Source organism: Falco naumanni, chromosome 1, assembly GCF_017639655.2.
Source record: "Falco naumanni isolate bFalNau1 chromosome 1, bFalNau1.pat, whole genome shotgun sequence".
Classification (NCBI taxonomy): domain Eukaryota; kingdom Metazoa; phylum Chordata; class Aves; order Falconiformes; family Falconidae; genus Falco; species Falco naumanni.
In genome coordinates, this window is record NC_054054.1 from 75,757,742 (window position 1) to 75,778,108 (window position 20,367).

The window sequence follows — 20,367 nt, forward strand, 5'->3', positions numbered from 1 at the left end:
AAATGAGGTAAACAATTAAATCATTCTCTGCTTATCTGTGGTGGATTTAACCCTGGCTAGCTGCCGGGTGCCTACCAAGCAGCACTCTCCCCCATGTTGACAGGACGGGGAGAAAGTAAGATGGAAAAGCTCGTGGGTCAACATAAAAACAGGGAGATCACTTACCCATTACCATCACAGCTAAAACAGACTCAGCTGGAGAAAGTTAGTTTAATTTATTGCCCATTAAAAATGGAGTAGGATGGTGAGAAACAAGGACAAAACTGAAAACATCTCCTGTACCTTCTTCCCAGACTCAACTTTGCTCCTTCACTCCCAACTCCTTCCTCCCCTCCCTGTGGTCACAGAGGGAACGGCAGCTGCATTCAGTCCGTAACAGCTCCTTTCTGCCACATTCCTCCTCACACTTTTTCTCTGCTCCAGCATGGGGTCCTTCCCATGGGATAGTCCTTCACAAACTGCTCCAGCCTCAGCCCTTCCCACGGGGTATAATCTTTCAGGAACAGATTGCTGCAGCATAGGTCCCCCCCCAGATCACAGCTCTTGCCAGGAGCCTGCTCCAGCATTGGCTTTCCACAGGCTGGAGGTGGTCTGGCATGGTCCCCCATGAACTTGCAGGGGGACCAACCTGCTTCACCATGGGCTGCAGGGGAAAGCTCTGCTCTAGTGCCTGGAACGCCTGCTCCCCCTCCTTCACTGAGCTGGGTATCTGCAGGGCTGTTGCCTTCACATTTCCTCACTCTTCTCTCACAGCTGCTGCACACTGGTTTTTACCCTTTCTTAAGTATGTTACCACAGAGGCACCACCGGCATCGCTGATGGGCTCAGCTTTGGCCAGTGGTGGATCTGTTGGAGCCAGCTGTAATTGGCTGCGTCCAGCACAGGGTCCCTGGTCCTTTCTCAGAGAGGCCATCCCAGCAGTACCTCCTGTTACCAGAACCTTGACACCTGCACCCAGTACATCATCTTAAGCCAAACACACAAAAATGGGTAGCTAACTGGGGTGAGCTAATGAAGTTCTAGCTGCAAAGCTGAGGCAACTAATTTTTAGGGCTAAAAACATCAGTGAAAAAGAAAACACTGTATAGAAACTAATAAACATCCTTACCGAGATCTACCTTCCATGGGCTGTCTGTTAAGTATCTGGATTGGCCCTCTTGCACGAGAATGGATTTTGTCATCTACCATGTGCTTCAACCGCTGATAATATGTAGGACCGATGAAGATCTGTGATGTGATTTTGCGACCAGTGAAGCCATTGTAGAGGACCTGAAACAGTCAATGCAATCACTGAATCATAAGCCTTACTATCCATCAAATGTATATTAAAAAAGTTACAGTGAATTGATATTTTTATTATACCTCATTTCCTCTTAGATGATAGCCATAATCTGATAAAAGATTGGAAATCTTCTGCACGTTCACAGCATCATTAAAAGGTGTAGCATCACCAATTTCTCCCTTGTTTGCAGACACCTACAGAGAAGATATTTGCAAAAGCTTGTCAGATTTCTGAAGGACTGGTTAGACAACACTAAGCTGCTTCAGTTTTAACTCTTAATGCCAGAACTTGAGCTTCCATGCCTGTGACAGTACCCTCTCTTGGTTGTTTATCAGCTATACAATTTATAGTGAGATTCTTTAAAATGCACAGTATCATCAATATTGCTACCCCTTTTTCTAGGTCACAGGAAATATTTGGAATAAAAGCAACAGATCAGACTGCACACTTTAAGTCTGACATGCTGGACAAAAATTACAGGACTGTTGGTCTTCCCCAACAAACCTGCTTTTGCTATCAAGTAACTGGAGAACAATCCTTATTTTTTAGTGGATCAACACCTACTAAGGAGTAGTATCTTTACCAAAAATAAAATAAAATAAAAAAATCACATTGCTTAGACATGCAGTGTAAAAGATTCCTCTTACCTTCCCCTGAAGACACTCAATCAAGTGACCAATGGTCATACGGGAAGGGATGGCATGGGGGTTGATAATTATATCAGGTGTGATGCCTTCACAGGTGAAAGGCATATCCTAGAACAGGGAAACAGAGTCAGTACTTCCCAGAATATCAGCTTTAAGATAAGCAGTTGCATGGATTCAGATTAGAACTTTTAAAGCATTTCAAAGGCACTGAAGTACCATGTAAGAAGCAGCTGTGTCCCCTTCTAAACATACTTTAGCTAAATTTAAGTCAATGTGCCCAAGTACATATTCCACAGACAACTCACTGAAGGCAGTTCCAACGCTAAGAAGATCAGAGATAAAATGTTAAGAAGGAAAGAGAAAAAAAAATTAAAATAATTACCTCTTGCCTGTACTGGATACCACAAGTTCCTTTCTGACCATGTCTGCTGGCAAATTTATCTCCAATTTGTGGGATTCTCACAGAGCGTACCTGTAAGCCATAGGAAAATATTCAATTGGTAATTTAAATACAGAACAAAAATAATTAAAAGTAGAAAGCACACACATCAGTGCTCACCCTAATCTTGCAGAACTTGTATCCTTCCTGGTTAAGGGTTACCATGACCTGATCTACAATGCCAGTTTCACTAGTTCGCAGAAAAGTGCTACAGTCTCTCTTTGTGAAACGTCTGTTAGTGCTTTCCAGTTCGTCTTCGTTTTCTGGCAGCGTTACTGTTTTGCCAATGATCACATCATCCCCAGACACACGTACCCCAGGTGCTATCAAACCATCATCATCAAGTTTGTCATAGATTGCATGTCTCATACCTTGGGGAAAAAAAGAGAAAAAGAAGTTCGACTCCCAAATTTTTCAACATACTGACTTTGATGTTCTGTAGAAATTCAGCAAATCTGCTTGCAACTTTAGATGACCGCTAAAATGTCTGAAGACAATTTTATGCAAATATCTCACACTGATGTATTATGCTATTAATACAGACATTTCTGCTATTTTATAGGTCCCAAAATAAAGACTGAATCAGTTTGACAGCAGTAACAATCTCACCCACAAAAATTTCATTTAAAACCTCAGCTTTCATACTCTCCTGTGTATTACCTTGACAAGTTTCACGTGTAGGCTTTTCAAAGACTTCCTCTTGGTCATATCCTTTTTTAGATTCTTGCTCTTTGTATGAACGGTAGAACACAGATCTGAAACAAAGTTACAAAGCCTTCTCCAGTGAAGCCAGCATCATTTTTTCCTCATCTGTGCATCTCAATTTCACTGGAATCATCCTTTTACCACTATTATGGCTACTGTTACTAACGACAACCAAAACAAATAATGTTCATATGCCACACCGCCTTTCCTCTAAAGACTTGTTAATCTGACCATCACGGGGGAGGACGACACAGGGCAAGGTGGGGATGGACACAAAACCAAAAAACACCTCACCAAACAAAAAAGCTTCAGATGGCATTTTGCTGGTCACTTTTCATATACTGCCGAAGTACCTATAAATAGCACGCTAATTTTTGATGAATGGCAGAGACTTTTGGACATCTCAGAAGTATTTATTCCTAAAGATTATTCATATTTTCACCATACCATTTTCGTATTACTTTTCTCCTTATACCTGCCATTTTGCAAGCATTTTTAGGCTTCTGCTGCTACCTTGCAGTACCACACTCAGTACAACCGAGCTGTAGTGGAAAACTTTCAATTTAAACAGGCTTTTTTCTGGGGCTTTAGGGGTTTTTGTTTGCTGCATCAGTTGCCAGCACACCAAAGCCACAGCCTTTCAGATAAGTATTATCCACATTTAATTGTTCTACTGCACACAGGAGGTTCTAGAAAAGATTCATGTGAGCCATAAAAGTCTAATAGTCTCATACTTATTCTGCGTTGGAAGGCAGTAGATCCAAGATACCAAGCACACACTTCTGGGGCTCAACTTGGACAAAAGAAGAAAATGAGCAAGACTAGAAACCCATTGACCAGCTATACAGCTAAGCACAGCCATCTAAAAACTATAATGCACAAAGTCACATCAGTTGTCCCAACAGCAGGGTCTACTAAGGAGAGGAACCTGCCAATCTTTACTGGTGCAACTGTCATGCTACTGAGGACAAGACTGTATTACAAAGCTGCAATATTGCCATTAAGGAGTTCATAACTGTTTTCATAACTGGCAAGAGTTATATGAAAATATAACAGCAAGGAGTCCAAATATTTTTTCATTTAACTATCATACAAAGAACAGTAAACGTAGTAAAGATCCAAATGAAAGAGCTGGGAAGACAAAGTGGGAAGTCAGGTTACACAAAGGATGAACCGTTCCTCACTGTGTTTTGCTAAGATGCACATTTCACCATTTTCACTGTGCTGCTCTCTCCACCTCCATTAAAAAAAAAAAAAAAGAAAGAAAGAAAGAAAGAAAAAAATACTAAAGTGCTTCTCAGGTTAGAAAGATCTGGAAAATAGTGTCTTCCAGTATAAGATAAACTTTTCTTGAGCCTCTGGACAATTCAGTATACTTTTTTTTTTCCCCCCTTCTCTTCCAAGCAGTTAAAAAAAATTACAAAGTCTTACCTGAAGAAGCCTCTGTCAACAGCAGAACGGTTCATGATGACAGAGTCCTCCTGGTTATAGCCCGTGTATGACGCAATGGCTACAATCGAGTTGATACCTATAATACACAGAACAAATACTCTGACAGGATGCACACATACCAAACAGGCATTACTTGTAACTCTGTAAGCTGTATTCTCTACAGTGAAGCTGTTCTGTGCTTTCTAAAATAAAATCTCCACATCCCACACACAAAACCCATGTAGTATCACCAAGTGCAACTTTGGGTAGAAAAGAGTCAAGAGTGACCCCTTGTGAAGAACTAGCAAATACAGATACAGCAAATGCATTTTTTTCCAGTTAAGATTTTAGCAGACTTATATGGATGAAGTGATTTCAGCTGCAACACGAGCAACGTTATTTTTTGCAGTCTAGGTGCCCAGCTACAAGTTAACTTTTAACTTACAATTAATTTTTAAATTACACGCATTTGCTAAATATTCAGGTATTCTACACACAACATTTGTAACGTAGTTTAAACTAAACCGTAGTATTTTTATTTAATAACTTTTTTAATATTTAAATTTTTATTTTTATTTATTAATATTTAATTATTAAATAAACATTAACTAACAACATACCTGCTGGTAACTCTCTAAATCGCAAATACTCCATGGAGCGTGTAGTTACAAGGGGCTTCTGAGGATAATACAACACGTGTGCCAGTGTATCCATACGAACATGAAAGTTTGTAATGTAAACTCCCATAGCCTGTTTACCCATAGCAGACTGGTATGTATTCCTGGGAGACTAGACAGACAAGGGAAGATCAGTATATATGTATGTAAAGCTCTTTACATATACATCTGTGGGTTTTCTATCAACTTTAAAAGCAGGATGTCAGAAGTGATGCACTGACCTGGTTGTGATCAGGGAAAGGGATAATAGATGCACATACTCCCAGGATCATAGATGGGTGAATCTCACAGTGTGTGTATGTTGAACAATATGCCACACCTTTCTCTTGCAAGTCATCGGGAGTCATTGCCAGCATCACAGTCTCTTCTTCCAGCGTATCGATGTACTCTACTACACCGCTGGCCACGAGATCCTGCCAACTGAATAACCAGTGTCTGAAATACTCGGCTAACATAAAATTATTCTCTTCAGCAGCAACAAGAACAAGGCCTTCCCTAGCTTATTATTACTAGCACTGCCTCAGTGTGATAAAAAAATTAATTAAACTAATAAAAATTAATTAGGCAGAGAAAGCATCTTTGTGCTGCACAAAGCTTTAAACGTTTCTCTCTCCAAGCTGAGGGAACTTGCAGCTTCCAAAATGGAAAATTAGACTCGCAGTGAATTTCAGGAGCATATCTCACCTGTAATTGTTATACTCTCGTTCCTTCAGCTGGTCAATATGCCTCTTCTTCAACAGCAACTTCTGTTTTTCCACAATTAAAAGAGGTCGACAAATTCTGCCTGCATCAGTATAGATGCGGATTTCTCGCTCACGAATATCTCTAATCATTGAGACCTGTACAAGAAAGCAGCACTCCATGAGTACAAAGTCTTAGCTGCAATCAGAACTACAGAAAACAAAACAGGATAACAAAGCTCCCTAAAGCAAAGACCTCAGAGGTGCTAGCAGCAGCACAGAACATTAACACTCCTACAAACAGAAGCATTTCAAAAGACTGTTTTCAACTGTTTTTTTCAACTGGATCCTCTCTTAAAAAAAACAAAATCCAACCCCCAAAACGAATAAAACAACCCCACAACCAAACAAGAAACCACACACAACGTCAAACAAACAAACAAACAAACCCAAAAAGGACCAACCCCCCCCAAATCCCTAAAACAAAAAAATTCCAGGCAATGTGAAGTATATTCAGAAAGAGACTTGCAAATAATGCTGTTTGGAACTTGCAAAATGGTATCAAGACATCATTCTCATATAAAAAGACACCCAAACTCTATGTAAAATTTATACCTCTGACACAATGATGTCCATCTGACGACGGAGCTTCCTTAGGGTATTCATGAGCTGCTCTGGATCTTTGTGTATTCCTACCCAGCAGCCATTAACAAAGATCTTGGTAGCACTAGAAAAAGGGAAAACCAAACAAATAAAACAAAAACCCCAAACACTTGAAATGTTGTGCAGGAGCAAAAGCTTAGGTCTGTTTAAATGGTTTCACTTGCACATACTCAGCTATTGCTGCTGGAGATATTTCTTCCAAGTTTTCCATACTCCATTCTTCCAAGAATTCCAAAATTGGGGATGGCTGAGACCCCACAGAAATGTAAGCCATCAGGGCTAAGTTCTTCACAAGTCCTACTGCATGACCCTAGTAGAAACACAAAGTTAATTTGCATTTCCAAATAAAGAGATCCCCCAAGAAGATGCAAGGACTTAAAACTTCAAGTCCTCAAGGAACTGGACACAAAACAAAACATGCTATGTAGAAAGTACTTCATTAATTTCTACCATTCAAATTCAGAGTTAGCTACAAGGCTAAATATTCATGTCAGCAGTTTTTTAAAAAAATAGAACAAGTGCAAGTGATCATCAGAAGTGCCACGGCTATAAAATGACTAGCAGATAAAAGCAGTTAGACATGACTAAGTACTGACATAAATATTACTTCTGTTACCTCTGGGGTTTCAGCAGGGCAAACCATCCCCCACAGCGTATTGTGCAGCTGTCTGGGCTTGGCTAGTTTACCATCTCTACCAATTGGAGAATTCAGGCGTCTCAGATGGGAAAGTGTAGATGCAAAAGTCAGACGGTTTAACACCTACGTGTAGTAAGGAATTCAGTCAGTCAATGTTTAAGTGTGTTGTGGACAGGCATCGTGATACATTAGAGCAAAGGATCAATGCCCTCTAGAAATGATGTACTTGAACTAAAATAGCTCTGATTTTTGTTAGCTACACTTTTCAGTTCACCTCCACTAATCTTAGACTAAGTTTACCCTTAAAATCTCAAGCTCCTAACCGGTGTTGTAATGGCAGAAGTCTTCAGAGCATGCTTATACCACAGCAAAGCCCAGCATAAACACAGTTATCCAAGCAGAGAGCTGGTTTTTGTAGTATAGCTTACTCTGATCAGGTAACTAGAATGAGTGATACTTATAAAAATACTTTTTAAGCTGTGTTTTCACCAGGAGGGGCTGCCAGTACAATGATACAGATCTTTTCAAACTTAGTTTGAAACACTAAAACAATTTAGTTGTCACAAGCAAATCAGCATTTACATTCTTCTCCGAGTCTGCTCAAGGCTTCTAAAAAATTTAAGAAAATTTATTTTTACAGCCTGAAATGTGAGAGTTTATTTAAAAAGCAAACCAGCCCCTCCTACACCAACAACATACCATCCAGGGACAGCTACCATCTTTGCCCCTTTCCTAAGTCTGCTCTCCCCAAATTAATGATCTCACCAGGGCTCCTGACAACAAAATGTGCTAGCATTAAAAACTGTCACCTCTTTCCTGTTTCCATTTTTATGAGAAACAGGCTCAACTAAGCACTTCTCTGGGCTAATAAAATTAGTGCTCATCGTCATTAGCTATGGAATGAATAACTTATATTACAAGGTGTCACTCAAGTTTCTTTAACCACCTGTGAAGCACTGGAAGTAATTAAAGTGAAGAAATCCATCCTCCCTAAAGGTTCCCTGGGACTAGGATGTGACCAGGCACACAAGCATATGCTGTAACACAAGAAGCCTTTACAAGACTTACACCAACTGTTTAGCAGTGAACACAACAGCTAAAGCCAAAACCGAACAACAACAAACCCCCCCCAAACCCCACACTGGGCTCAACTATTTGGATCTTCATTGGTTTCAGCTATGAAAGCTTCCTTTTAAAAATGGTTCTGTTTAACATACAATATTCACGGCTGCCAAGCAGTATTAAACTCTTCCATGATATAGCTTCACTCCTCTGTAAACTGACAAGTATTACCATGCCTTATTCAGCTGTTGTACCTGAGATACTCCTGCTCTGGCCTGATGAGCTTTCTTCTGGTCACCCCAGTTGCCAGTTGCCAACGAATACTTCAAACCATCTGAAATAATTCTTGTTTTAATTGCCAGCTCCAAGTTGAAATCTTTCCCTCTGTCAATAAACTTTTGTGCGTATATTCTCACTTCCTTCAGTAAATTCTTAAACATTCTGTAGAAGAAGATGCCAAGAAACATGATTAAACAGTACAGTAGCAATTCAGCTTACTCAGCACTATTTGGAAAAAATGTCGCTGGCCTCCTGAAAAGAAGCAAGTCATTTGTAACTAAAGGAGAAGGAAAAAAAAACCACAACAAATTAACCTGTTTGTGAACATGCACAAAATATGCTTCAAAACAAGTTAATGCTAACCACTTACTGTTAAAGTACCCACTCCACAAAAAAGTCTAATCAGATACAGGATGTGCTGCCGAAGACCGGCTATCAGAGACAGCGGAACAGTCTGACTAATTTAGAAGCACAGACTTGGCAATGCCTCTACCATTAATTATGTCCAAAGAAAATTTATAAATTATAATTACCCTCTGAACAGGAAAGCTAACAGTGGCCCAGCAAGATCCAGTCTTTTGTTGCCATAATGATCTCTGTCATCAAGCTCTCTTCTTCCCAGTGCTGCCAGCAACAATCTATGAACCATATACCTAAGCAAATAAGATAGTTTATATTTTAAACTGACAGTGGACAGTCACAACAAAGATTACATGCTTTCATAGATATATCAAGTGAACTGTTTCCTAGAGGCTGTCCATTCTAGATCTTTAGGATACTTATGTCCTAAAACAGACCTCTTCAGCACCTATGTCCTTAGAGGTGAATGACACACTGAAAGTTCAGGTAACTACTGAGAGAAGTTAAATTTTTACATCATGATGATAATGCATCTTCTGCTACATGTCTGTCCTGTACTGTAATACAGGCTATGTTTAAGCTCATAGAATCAAGTGTAAAATGGTAAGTCTCCCGATGCTACAGTTCATCTGCATACCAATGAGCAGCGATCAAAAGGATGTGCTAGTAATTTTAGAGTGGGTCTACATTACAGACAGCTTATCAGTAATTATCTACACATTAGTTATCAACTTCTATGTGTGGTCCATGCAACGTGATGTCAAAGAATCATCAATGACATCATATCTAACTTAAGATCCAGAATGTGTTAGAGGCTTATCACTGACATCATATCTAACTTAAGATTCAGAACATGCTAGAGGCTTGTTTTGTTTAATTTTTTTTCCTGTTATCAGTATTTGCATTTTCTCAGCTATGAAAATATACCAGTGCCCTTAAGTTTATCACTGAGTATCCAGAAGGCTGAAGTTAAAGACAAACTACCATTCAGTGCATTCTTCCAGCCATGTATGTGAATAAAATCTGTGTTCAGGGTCCATGTGCAGATGTGTGACAAAAAATATTGACATACCCTAGAAAATAGGCCTTTTTGGTTTCACAGAAGTCACTGACACCAACGTGCGGGAGCATTTCTTTCTGCAAGACTTCTTTAGCATACTTGATTCTCTTTTCTTTGGTGACACCTGGCTTTGCACCTCTTGATCCAATAAAGTTTAGAGCAACATTTTGCTCCTGAATGACAAATGCTTCATCCAGAGAAGGTTTGACCTAATGCACAAAATACAGCAAAATCCTGTAGTATCTAGTGCCTGTTGGAGTTGAAAGAAACTATGCAGTAGTTTGCTAACGATTCTTTTCAGGAACTGCTAATTACTGATCCAGTTCTTTCTGGCTTTACTATAGTAGCTCTTTCAAGAGCAGCAGAAAACAGCAAGGGAGCATGCAGGAAGCACACAAAAATATTTTAGACATCTGAAAATAGTTCTCATTCAACTACATTCTAGGCCTGTTGCTGTTTCAGGTATAAATCAGGATTTTACAATTAGTCAATGGCAGCAGGATAAGACCCTACCTCTCCAAATACATATTAACTCTTTGAAATGTCCCTTGCACTCTGTTCACTTAAAATACTCATTAGAATAGGCTTAGGCAGAGAACTTTTGACATTTCCAACAGGCATCCCACAAAAATAATAAAGTAATAAATTTAAATTGGAAAACAAACAGTACTTTGAATGATGATTAGCCACACCTACACATCACCAAATGTCAAGCCAGGATATAACTTATTTAACATATGTTACCATTTCCATCATTTCTGGATCTTCAAAATCATATATGATGTGCTCTAAAATGTCCCTGTCAGACACAAAGCCTAGTGCACGGAAGACAATTATGATGGGGACTTCTTGTTTGATATATGGCAAAGTCGCTACAATGCGCTGACCAATAGCACTCTTCTTCGCACCCTGAAAAGATGGGGAAAAACATACATTAGTCTTAAATGACCTTGCCTTTAATAAGTGTATCTCTCTGGATTTGGATGATGCATCATAAGTGTATTTATTCAAGCACTGCAGGAAACCATGACTTCTCAGCAGGCCAGCTAAGGAGCTATTCTGAAACTTTACTCCAGTAGTGATTTTTTTATTTTAAAAACATTTCTAACTTTAGAAGTCTGCAAAAACTTGGAAGGTTTTTGCTGATACAAAGGAATTTAAGTACTACTACTTGTTCACCCATATGGATCATTTCTCTCCCTTTGTGTATTTGCAAAGAGCAATCCTATCCACGTTTCCTTCTGTCAGCTTCAGCCCAGCTTTTCTAATCCACTATGTAAGACTCTCCATTCTTGCAATTATTCAATAGCTGCTCCCTCCTCCCAGAAAGAAACAAACACTGTGGAATGCTGAGGGACAACCATTAAAGAGTGCCCCAGCCATCAGGAGCTAGAGTGGTGTAAGGCTTCTATTAAAGTTACTCTTGGAAGATGCCTGGGAGTTTCCAAACATCAGTGCAATGGTAAATGGGTACTAGTACCTTCTGCTTTTGAAGTGATGAACAGCACTTACTGCCCCTCACAGGTGGCACAATTAGATGTTAAATATGAATTAATATGTGGTCTGCAAAACACATCTAAACACTAGCTTGGCTGTCAGCAAAGACAGGGTCCCTGCTCCTTATTCTCATCCTTTGTCAAAAAAAAACAGGACTCAGCTTCTCTGGATTTTCTAAAAACTCATTTACAGTAATACTAAAATTGTTTTTTAGCCTTGCTCTAAAACCTGCCACAAATGGAGTCTTCATTTCAATCCTCAAATTATTTGTCCCAGAGACAGGCATAACCTGTGACAAACAATATATTTCCATTTAATTTTACCTTCTTTACAACTTAGCATCAGAAGCAATCTCTTCTCAAAATCCCAAAGGTAAGTAACACGAAGAGAAAGGACAGTAACAGAACTCCTAACACAATCTTTGTTGTAAGCCCCAGGGCCGGGGTAATTAACGCTTAGGCATACCTGCCCACCTCTGGCCAGCATGCTAACCCATATAGTACTTGTTGGTCGAGAGGAATTTTCCAGACAAGATCTGCACTCTCCTGTGTACGCATATTTTGAATCTTTCTTTGCAAACACATACACTGTGTTTGTAGCCATTTTCTCTTGAGCAATCAGAACCTGTGTTAGAAACAAAAACATTAGTAAATAACTGACAAAAGGGCATGTTGAAAGTAACAAGCACAGTGCTTTAGGTGCCTTAAGAGCACCGCACAGCCTCAACTCAATTTGCCAAACTCAAATGGATTACACTACATTTTAAAAATATAGTATTAAGCAAAACATACACCTAGATAAAATAGAATAAACAAAACAAAAGCCTCTGAGAACACTGTTCTCTATGATGTACTTACCACATCTACTAGCTGTGCTGAGACATTTTTGTTAGCTTTAGGCACAACACTGATAAAGCACTTCGCTGTTTCCAAGGCCAAAGCACTACAGAGGCATTTAAATTTTAATCCCAGCTCTGACAGTCAAAGCCAGATTATTTTTTTTTCCTCCTCAAGAAAAAAAATACAATTCTATTTCTTTTGCTGTGTTTGCCCAAGTGTCAGTTACAAAAAACCCAGCAGTTTCATTAGCGAGGCACAAGCATGGTCAGGACATGATTTTGCTAAAGCTGAATCCACAGCAACAGAGGGAAGAATCTATTCTTAGAACAAAATGTATCTACACAGCTGTGAACAAACTGGAGGAGATTCTTGAGTGAAGTACCCCATATAAGAGTGCATGCTCCTCTGCAATGTTGAAAATGGAAAGGAAAATATCTAGAATACTTAGTAGCATTCAACGCAAAACAGTTCGTGAAACTGAAGGGATGCATACCTCAGAGAAGAAAAGGTGTCTCAATAGCTGACAGAGGACTAAAAGCCCATCTTTCTACAAGATCACAAGCGCCTAGAGTAACCTTGATACACTGGAATAAGAGTGCTTATCCTTATGGCAAAACGTATTGAAACACTTTGAGTGTCTGTAAAGATGGCTGTGGAAGGTATAATCCCTTACCTTTTCTGATCCATTAATGATAAAGTAGCCACCAGGATCAAGCGGGCATTCATTCAGTTCACAAAGATCACGGTCAGTTAAGCCATTCAACAAACAGTATGTTGAACGTAACATAATAGGAATTTTTCCTATAAAAGTTTTCTGATGCTGTGTCTGTAACTGATCCTCCCCTTCTTTAATAACTGTTTTAGTTATATCCACATACAAGGGGGCTGAATACCTACAGAATGAAAACACCACTGTGTTATCTGTCAGTTGTTACTCGAGGTTGTACAGAAGATAATGAATGCAGTTATTCAAGCACTCACTGGTATATTAACCATTATTACCAAATCATCACCTGGACTTAACAACTAGACATCAAAATATAAATACAGCAGTAATTATTACATTTTCAAGGCACTAATAAATTGAAGAAGACTATCAATAAATAATGCAGAGCCAGTCCTTCTTTGTGTTTATTCACCACAGAGTTCATTCTTACGTAAGGTTTCTCAGTCTGGCTTCATTGGGCATCATAGGTGAGGGTGCTCCATCTCTTTCCCAATGTGTAGGTTTGGAGAGATAGATTTGTTCAAACTTCAACAGATACCGGGGCTGGAAAATAAAAAGACATTTACCCGTACTTGAAGAAACATCCATTTTGGTTGTTCAAGAGTGGCCCTAGAGTTTAACAATCAATGCTGCCACATGTCCTCAGCTGAAGGTACGAAAACAATCCCCCTCCAGATGACTAGATCAAAAAACTACTCAAAGCAAAGGGTTTATGAAAGACAGATCCTGCTTGACAAACCTGATCTCCTTCTACAAGACTATTTACCTAGTGGATGAGGGCTGTGGATTTTGTCTACCTGGACCTTAGCAAAGCCTTTGACACTGTCTCCTACAGCATTCTCCTGAAGGAAATGGCTGCTCATGGCAGGTATACTTTATGCTGGGTAAAAAGCTGGCTGGACAGCCAAGCCCAAGGAGCGGAGGTAAATGGAGTTACATCTGGCTAGCAACCAGTCACAAGTGGTCTTCCCCAGGGCTTAGTGTTTGGGCCAGTTCTGTTTAGTAACTTCATCAGTGATCTGGAAGACACGATTGAGCGCACCCTCAGTAAGCTTGCAGATGAGACCAAGTTGCAGGGGACTGCTGATCTGCTTGAGGGCAGGCAGGCTCTGCAGAGGGGTCTGGATGGGCTGGATCAATGGGCTGAGGCCAGCTGCATGAGGTTCAACAGGGAGAAGTGCCGGGTCCTGCCCCTGGGTCACAACAACCCCACACAACGCTACAGGCTGGGGAGAGTGGCTGGAAAGCTGCCTGGTGGGAAAGGCCCTGGGGGTGCTGGCTGGTGGCCAGATGAATGTGAGCCAGCGTGTGCCCAGGTGGCCAAGGAGGCCAACAGCAGCCTGGCTTGTGTCAGAAACAGTGTGGCCAGCAGGGCCAGGGCAGTGATTGTCTCCCTGTACTTGGCACTGATGAAGCTGCACCTCGAATCCTGTTTTGGGCCCCTCACTACAAAGAATACGTTGAGGTGCTGGAGCATGTCCAGAGAAGGGCAACAAAGCTGGTGAAGGGTCTGGAGCACAAGTCTTAGGGAGGAGCACCTAAGGGAACTGGGGCTGTTTAGCCTGGAGAAGAGCAGACTCAGGAGGGACATTGTTGCTCTCTACAGCTGCCTGAAAGGAGGTTGTAGGCAGGTGGGGGCCGGTCTCTTCTCCCAGATAACTAGCAACAGGATAAGAGAAAACAGCCTCAACTTGCAGCAGGGGAGGTTTAGATGGGGTATTAAAAAAAATTTCTTCACTGAAAGGGTGGTCAAGCATTAGAACTGGCTGCCCAGGGAGGTGGTAGAATCACTACCCCTGGAGGTATTTAAAAAAAATGCCTATAAGTGGCACTTAGGGACATGGTTTAGTGGTGGACTTGGCAGTCATGGGTTAACAGTTGGACTTGATGATCTCAAAGGTCTCTTCCAACCTAAATGAGTCTATGATTCTATAATTTCTGAACACCTCATTAATGAAAAAAACAAAAGAGACTGAAGGGTCAAAAACATTGGTAAGAGAAGAATAAAGTACCCAAAAAGGTCTTCTTCCTATAAAGTAGCTAACAAACTCAAAATCTTCCAAGTCTGTGAATATATTAACAAACAGAATATGCCATGCATATGTCTACTTTGATATTTATTATGTAAATAAATAAAACTGTTGGGTTTATGACACAAAAAGGTGAATCTGCTTCAACACATACGAGATAGTGACATATCAAACAAGGCGTGAGGCTTCATAAAGCTTTGCTCCCATGTATAAAACATCTCAATAGCTTTATTCAGTTCCACATAAATCTTTTCAAGTGTTACAGTGAAACTGGGTGGATGAAAGGACAGATACCTTTCAGCAACCAAACAATTCTCATGTTCTTCACTTTGCTCTGAGAGCCACTCACTCCTCAGAATCCTAGTGCAAGGAGATTTAGAGCATTCAGTTCACCTTGCATTTAAAATAAAGTGGTAAAAGTTTTAAAACAATACTCAAAGTGCACTTGTGTATCTGGTAGGGGGAGTTAGAACTTAAAAGCAAGCCAGCAGTTACCCAACAGTAGCTTTGTTCAAGTGTTTCATATGTGCGGTCTCAGTCCTGATGCACAAGCATGCCGAGGCAGCTTGGCTCTTGGCCTCCTTACATGTAAAATGACCTAGAGATGAGCCACGCTACTCACGAAGCGTTCCTTCACAGACCAAAATCCACACATGCAAAGAAACATAAGCAGATCACCAGACCTGCATGTATACAGCTTGAAGAAAGCGTTGTACAAGCCTTTCAAGTTGCTATTTCCCACCATGTCCCTTTGCAGAATAGAAACTAACACAAATAAAGAACTACAGTGCTGCCACCCCACCTAAGTTTCTGCCTAGAAGCCAGCTGAGAGTATCTATTAATAAAACAAAACTTGAATTCCATGCAGGTGTTTTACCTTATCTCAGCCATAAGGACTCTGCTGCAGCACACCACCAAAGCAACACTTGCTCTAGCAGAGCAAGCTCCAATGCAGAGAAAAAAATGTTGGCTTATGGTTCATGTCACAAGTGGCTTTAGCCTTTCTAAAATGTATTTTCAAGTCCTTATATTCAGCCTTTTCTTTGGACTCATTATTAAAGGCTAAAGTGCAAATTATCTATCCCGTATGTTTTGTCTTGCACAGAGGCACAGGAACCACCTTTTTAACATCTGTGCTAAGTGGTTTTGTTTCCTCTAGAGATTAAACGGATTATTGCATCAATTCATTAAAAACCCCACAGCTTTCAGACAAACTGAAGAGTCATTGCTGCTCTATCCCCAAGATATACTAGTAACTAGCATTCTCCATTCACTATCTTCTCTCTCACTTACTATTAACTAAAACCATTACTGGAGAAGAATAACCGTTATCAATAACTGAAAACACAGCAAGTTGGGTAAGAACAGTTCTTAGGATGATTCTATAGGATCAGTTTTAAGACTTGAATTGTTAGAAAGACCTGAAAACAATCTGATATTTATGAGGCACAAAAGCTTCCTGTAATAGTAGGTAGCAGAGCCTTGTTGGCAAATATTTTGTAGGTCAAAATTTTTCTCTCAATTCTTACCCAAAGAAATACCTTTTTCCAGGATTTGCATAGTACCAAGTCTCCCAAGTTCTCAGGCAAGCACTCAAGGAGAACACATTTACTGTGATTCCTAGCTCTGAACACAGTCATTAAACCCTCTGATGTGTTCTAAACTGCCTTCAAAATTTGAGGCTGAAGCGTCAGGAGAAAGAAACAGAAAGCCTAATTAATCCTATATACTCAGCCTCCTTAAATTAATCCAGTATCTTCAAACAAGGCAAGAGATTGCTAGCAAGTGACTCTGAAGGAAAAAGCAAGTTTCTTTTTTCTCATATCTAGACTTATTCCTAAGAACTTTAATTTGCTAAATAAGAGTAAGACACTAACCTCTCTGATTTGAGAAAGTAAAATAGTAGCTTTTGGGCAAAAAGAAGCCAGGCACAAATGATGCTTGCAATCTGAACCATAATCACTTACAGTGCATATAGCAACTACACAACTGCACGGCTAGAGAATTCCACAATAATATCCACAGAATAACAGAAGAATCAATAAAAAGAATTACAGGGAGATAAATGTTTAAGAACTGTTTGTCTAACAAACTAAAAGAAATCTGTTATTCTCTCTACAGGATAGCTGTCTGCCAACCAAAAGATACAAAGGAACAGCCAAAACATGTAACACATTCGATGCTTGGGTGTCCTAAAGTTCCATTAAATCTCTAGAGGGAAGTAGCAAGGTAGTGGCTGACAGCAGGGCAACAGATCACCACTATTTGCACTTATGGAACAGGGATCACACCACATGAGGGATGAAAGCAACATAGACACTGTAGAAGGTGGACACACCTCCTACACACATTGTAGAAGAGCCGTCATGCAGCATAGACCTTAGATAATTTGTTCTCCTTTTGGAATGTCGTGCCAATGGAAGGTGACAAGCAATGGCACTCTGAAAACTTGGACCTAATTTTGGCCAAAGAAAGCTAACAGAGAACTCTTCAGCTATAAACCTTTATTGCCACAGTAAAGCTACTGAAAATCAAAATCCCACCAAAATATCGTTTGCTTTTGGCTATCTGACTTGCTCAGTAGAGCAAGTAGTAGCATCCCTGCCAATGCGGTTGCATACAGTAACTGACAACATGAGCTGCAGCAGCCAGTTGTTCTTGGACATCTCACAACGCAACCAACAAATTCTCAACTCAACCAGCAAGAGACAGTAACTCTACAGGAGAGGAAAGTTTGATTCTACAGATAACAAAGCTCTTGCACATGTTTCTCAGCCATGTACCCAACTATCTGGAAACTTGTCCACGTATCTCATAGACTCCAAGGAGTTCATACTTCTGTCCTATTGACTACATAAGCAGTGTCATAACTCAGACTTATTTCTGTCTCTTGGGTTGGGGGGGTTGAATAAAACCCACCTAAAATAATTTTACATTGTAAAAACACATCACCTTTGCTGGAGGTCTCCACTTACCGGCTCTTCCACTTCTCCTGTGGCATGCTGGGCTTCAGCTTGTAAATCAATTGGTGGAGCATCTTCAACAATTCTCTGCACAGACATCTGAATAAACTCATCAAAAGAATCCAACTGTTGCCTGACTAAACCCTTTTCATCAAAATAGGAGCTAAAAAAAAAAAAGCCATTAATGAATAAGAGATCTTAATTTTATTCATGTACTTCATACATCAACAAACTTAAGATATATTACAAAATAATCCAAACTCCATGAAATACAGTACAGAATCAAACACATTCACTTCTCCTGAGGTAAGAGTTTCAAACACAGATGCTCAAAAATGTTTAACAATTCTCTCACTGCTTGAAAGACAGACATGCTGCCACTTTTTGTCTGAGCCACAACTCTACGCACAATCTACTTAAATTAGAAGGGAAGCATCATGACAAACCCCAGTAAAAGCAGCTTTCACTGAAGTTTTCAATAATGTACATAAGTTACTTTGCTTTAACTGTTTTTCCAAGCTGCAGTAATCTGAGTGCATGCCCCTAAGTCAATAACAATTCTCAGAACTTTCCTTAGCTTGGATACCCTCTGTTCCAGTCACACAGAGATTCCCAGCTTCACTCCTCCAGATTTGCCTTAGCCTTTGTGTCACCTAGCTTCAACCCAGCACAACCTAACAGTAAAAATCAAAGTCTAAATTGGGAGACCCACATCCTAACTTTTAATGGGATGACCTAAACATGTCTGCTGCATTAGCTCCTACCAGCAAGCTCCTCTACCTCACATTCCTGAAGCCAGCCAGGGAACCTGAACTGCCTCAGCTTCTGCCCTGTTGCTGCCAAGATCTCTTAAGAAAATGTAAGAACTATCTCCCTACCAATAACTTCAGGCTTCACCAAAGACGACAACACACCCTTGGCTATCATTCTGTTGCCACAGTGAATCTTGCTGGCACACTCCCCTATCGCACAAGGGGAAAGAGGAAGGGCGACCTGTATCACAGAACAATTAAAGTTAGAAAGGACCTCTGGAGTCCCTTCACCCTGCTCAAGCAATGTCACCTAGAGCTGACTGCCCAAGACCATGTCCAGAGAGGTTTTGAATACTACCAAGGATGGAGACAGAGACTCTGGGGAACCCACACCAGTGCTTGGTCACCTTCACAGCAAAAGAAGTGTTTCATCATATGGAGTGATGTGCAGCTTTGGCTGAAGGACTTCCCTTAATTACCTCTCACCTGACTGAAAGCAAAGGTAGCACTTTCTGCTAAAGAAAAGATCTCCTTCTGCCTCCAAAGTTTCTCATCTCTGCTCTCCATCCAGATTGCCTATGGGACCAAACCCACGGGTCTGTTCTTTCATTTGCATCTGCTACTCTAAGGCATCAGTCATATACATTTTACAAATTATGCACTTAGCAAGAAAAACACTTTTTACTCAGTTCCACACAGCATCCCACTCTTTAACAGTCACAAGGAGCTGCAAGGCCTGTTCATGTCTCGCTAGAAAAACACTAACACAGTGAAAAAGCCAAGTATCTATTTTCTCATACCAGCATCAGCTGTGAGGGTGGTGGGCAAAAGCACGTGCTTGGTATGGAATCAAAATCACTTCTTACTTCATTCAAAACAGCATTTCCTATCCCACCAGGGATCAGTAGGGCTTCCTAACCCCTGACAACCCTGCTGCTTCTGCTTAAAGCCCTTCTGCTCTGAACATGCTACAACACACCATATTCAGCATAACCAAGCCTGCAATTTCTGTGACGTGTAGTGAACGAACTGGATGTCACCTGTAAGCCCAAGGGCTCGTATAGCTGAAGTGTGAGGAAAAGTAAGTTTTAGCAGCTCACCTAATAACAATCCAGCAGGCTTCTTGCCACAAGTCGGGGGTGATTTCATCATCGTCTTCATCATACTGCATATCTGCCGTGGAAGCACAACACTTAAGCCCAGCTCCCATCACCTCCGCATCCCTCCTCACCTGCTGAGGCGACGCCGGCACACGGCGACCGAAGGGATCCTGAGGGACCCCCCGGCACCCCCCCGGCAGCCCAGAAACCCCACCGTGCCCCCCACCTCCGCCGCCCCGCTCCCTCCCTCCCTCCCTCCCTCCCCGCCGGCCTGAAACGCGGAAAGGGCCCAGCGGGGAACGGCACCCTCACCTTCATCGGCGTCGTACATGGTGGCGGCGGGATGAGCCGCGGGAGGCGGCGGCCGAAAGCGGGACTCGGAGGGGGTTGGGGGCTCGGCGGGGTACGGTGCCCAAGGGCCCGGGACCGCGGCGGCGCGAGCGCGGCACGGCGGCGCCTGCGCACCTCACACGCGGGGCAGGGCGGGGCGGGGCGGCTGCGCGCGCCGTCTCCCAGAAGGCAGCGGGGCTGCGCACG

General features: G+C 41.3%; 1 protein-coding gene across 1 annotated transcript in view; it reads right to left on the reverse strand.

The window, feature by feature from the left end:
- Positions 1-20,312, reverse strand: part of POLR2B (RNA polymerase II subunit B) — a 21,644-nt gene extending 1,332 nt beyond the window's left edge. Inside the window, exons 1-23 of the mRNA XM_040599705.1 lie at positions 20,143-20,312; positions 19,831-19,903; positions 17,991-18,141; positions 13,416-13,528; positions 12,932-13,151; positions 11,885-12,043; positions 10,667-10,831; positions 9,935-10,131; positions 9,036-9,155; positions 8,478-8,664; positions 7,141-7,284; positions 6,695-6,834; positions 6,477-6,588; positions 5,866-6,020; positions 5,403-5,601; positions 5,125-5,293; positions 4,505-4,601; positions 3,029-3,123; positions 2,489-2,739; positions 2,312-2,401; positions 1,930-2,037; positions 1,363-1,476; positions 1,109-1,269 (exon numbers count right to left, since the gene is read on the reverse strand). Of these exons, the coding sequence (XP_040455639.1) occupies positions 1,109-1,269; positions 1,363-1,476; positions 1,930-2,037; positions 2,312-2,401; positions 2,489-2,739; positions 3,029-3,123; positions 4,505-4,601; positions 5,125-5,293; positions 5,403-5,601; positions 5,866-6,020; positions 6,477-6,588; positions 6,695-6,834; positions 7,141-7,284; positions 8,478-8,664; positions 9,036-9,155; positions 9,935-10,131; positions 10,667-10,831; positions 11,885-12,043; positions 12,932-13,151; positions 13,416-13,528; positions 17,991-18,141; positions 19,831-19,903; positions 20,143-20,161 (3,239 nt within the window). The 5' untranslated portion in view covers positions 20,162-20,312. The remainder of the gene's footprint in view (positions 1-1,108; positions 1,270-1,362; positions 1,477-1,929; positions 2,038-2,311; positions 2,402-2,488; positions 2,740-3,028; positions 3,124-4,504; positions 4,602-5,124; positions 5,294-5,402; positions 5,602-5,865; positions 6,021-6,476; positions 6,589-6,694; positions 6,835-7,140; positions 7,285-8,477; positions 8,665-9,035; positions 9,156-9,934; positions 10,132-10,666; positions 10,832-11,884; positions 12,044-12,931; positions 13,152-13,415; positions 13,529-17,990; positions 18,142-19,830; positions 19,904-20,142) is intronic.
- Positions 20,313-20,367: the final 55 nt, after the last annotated feature.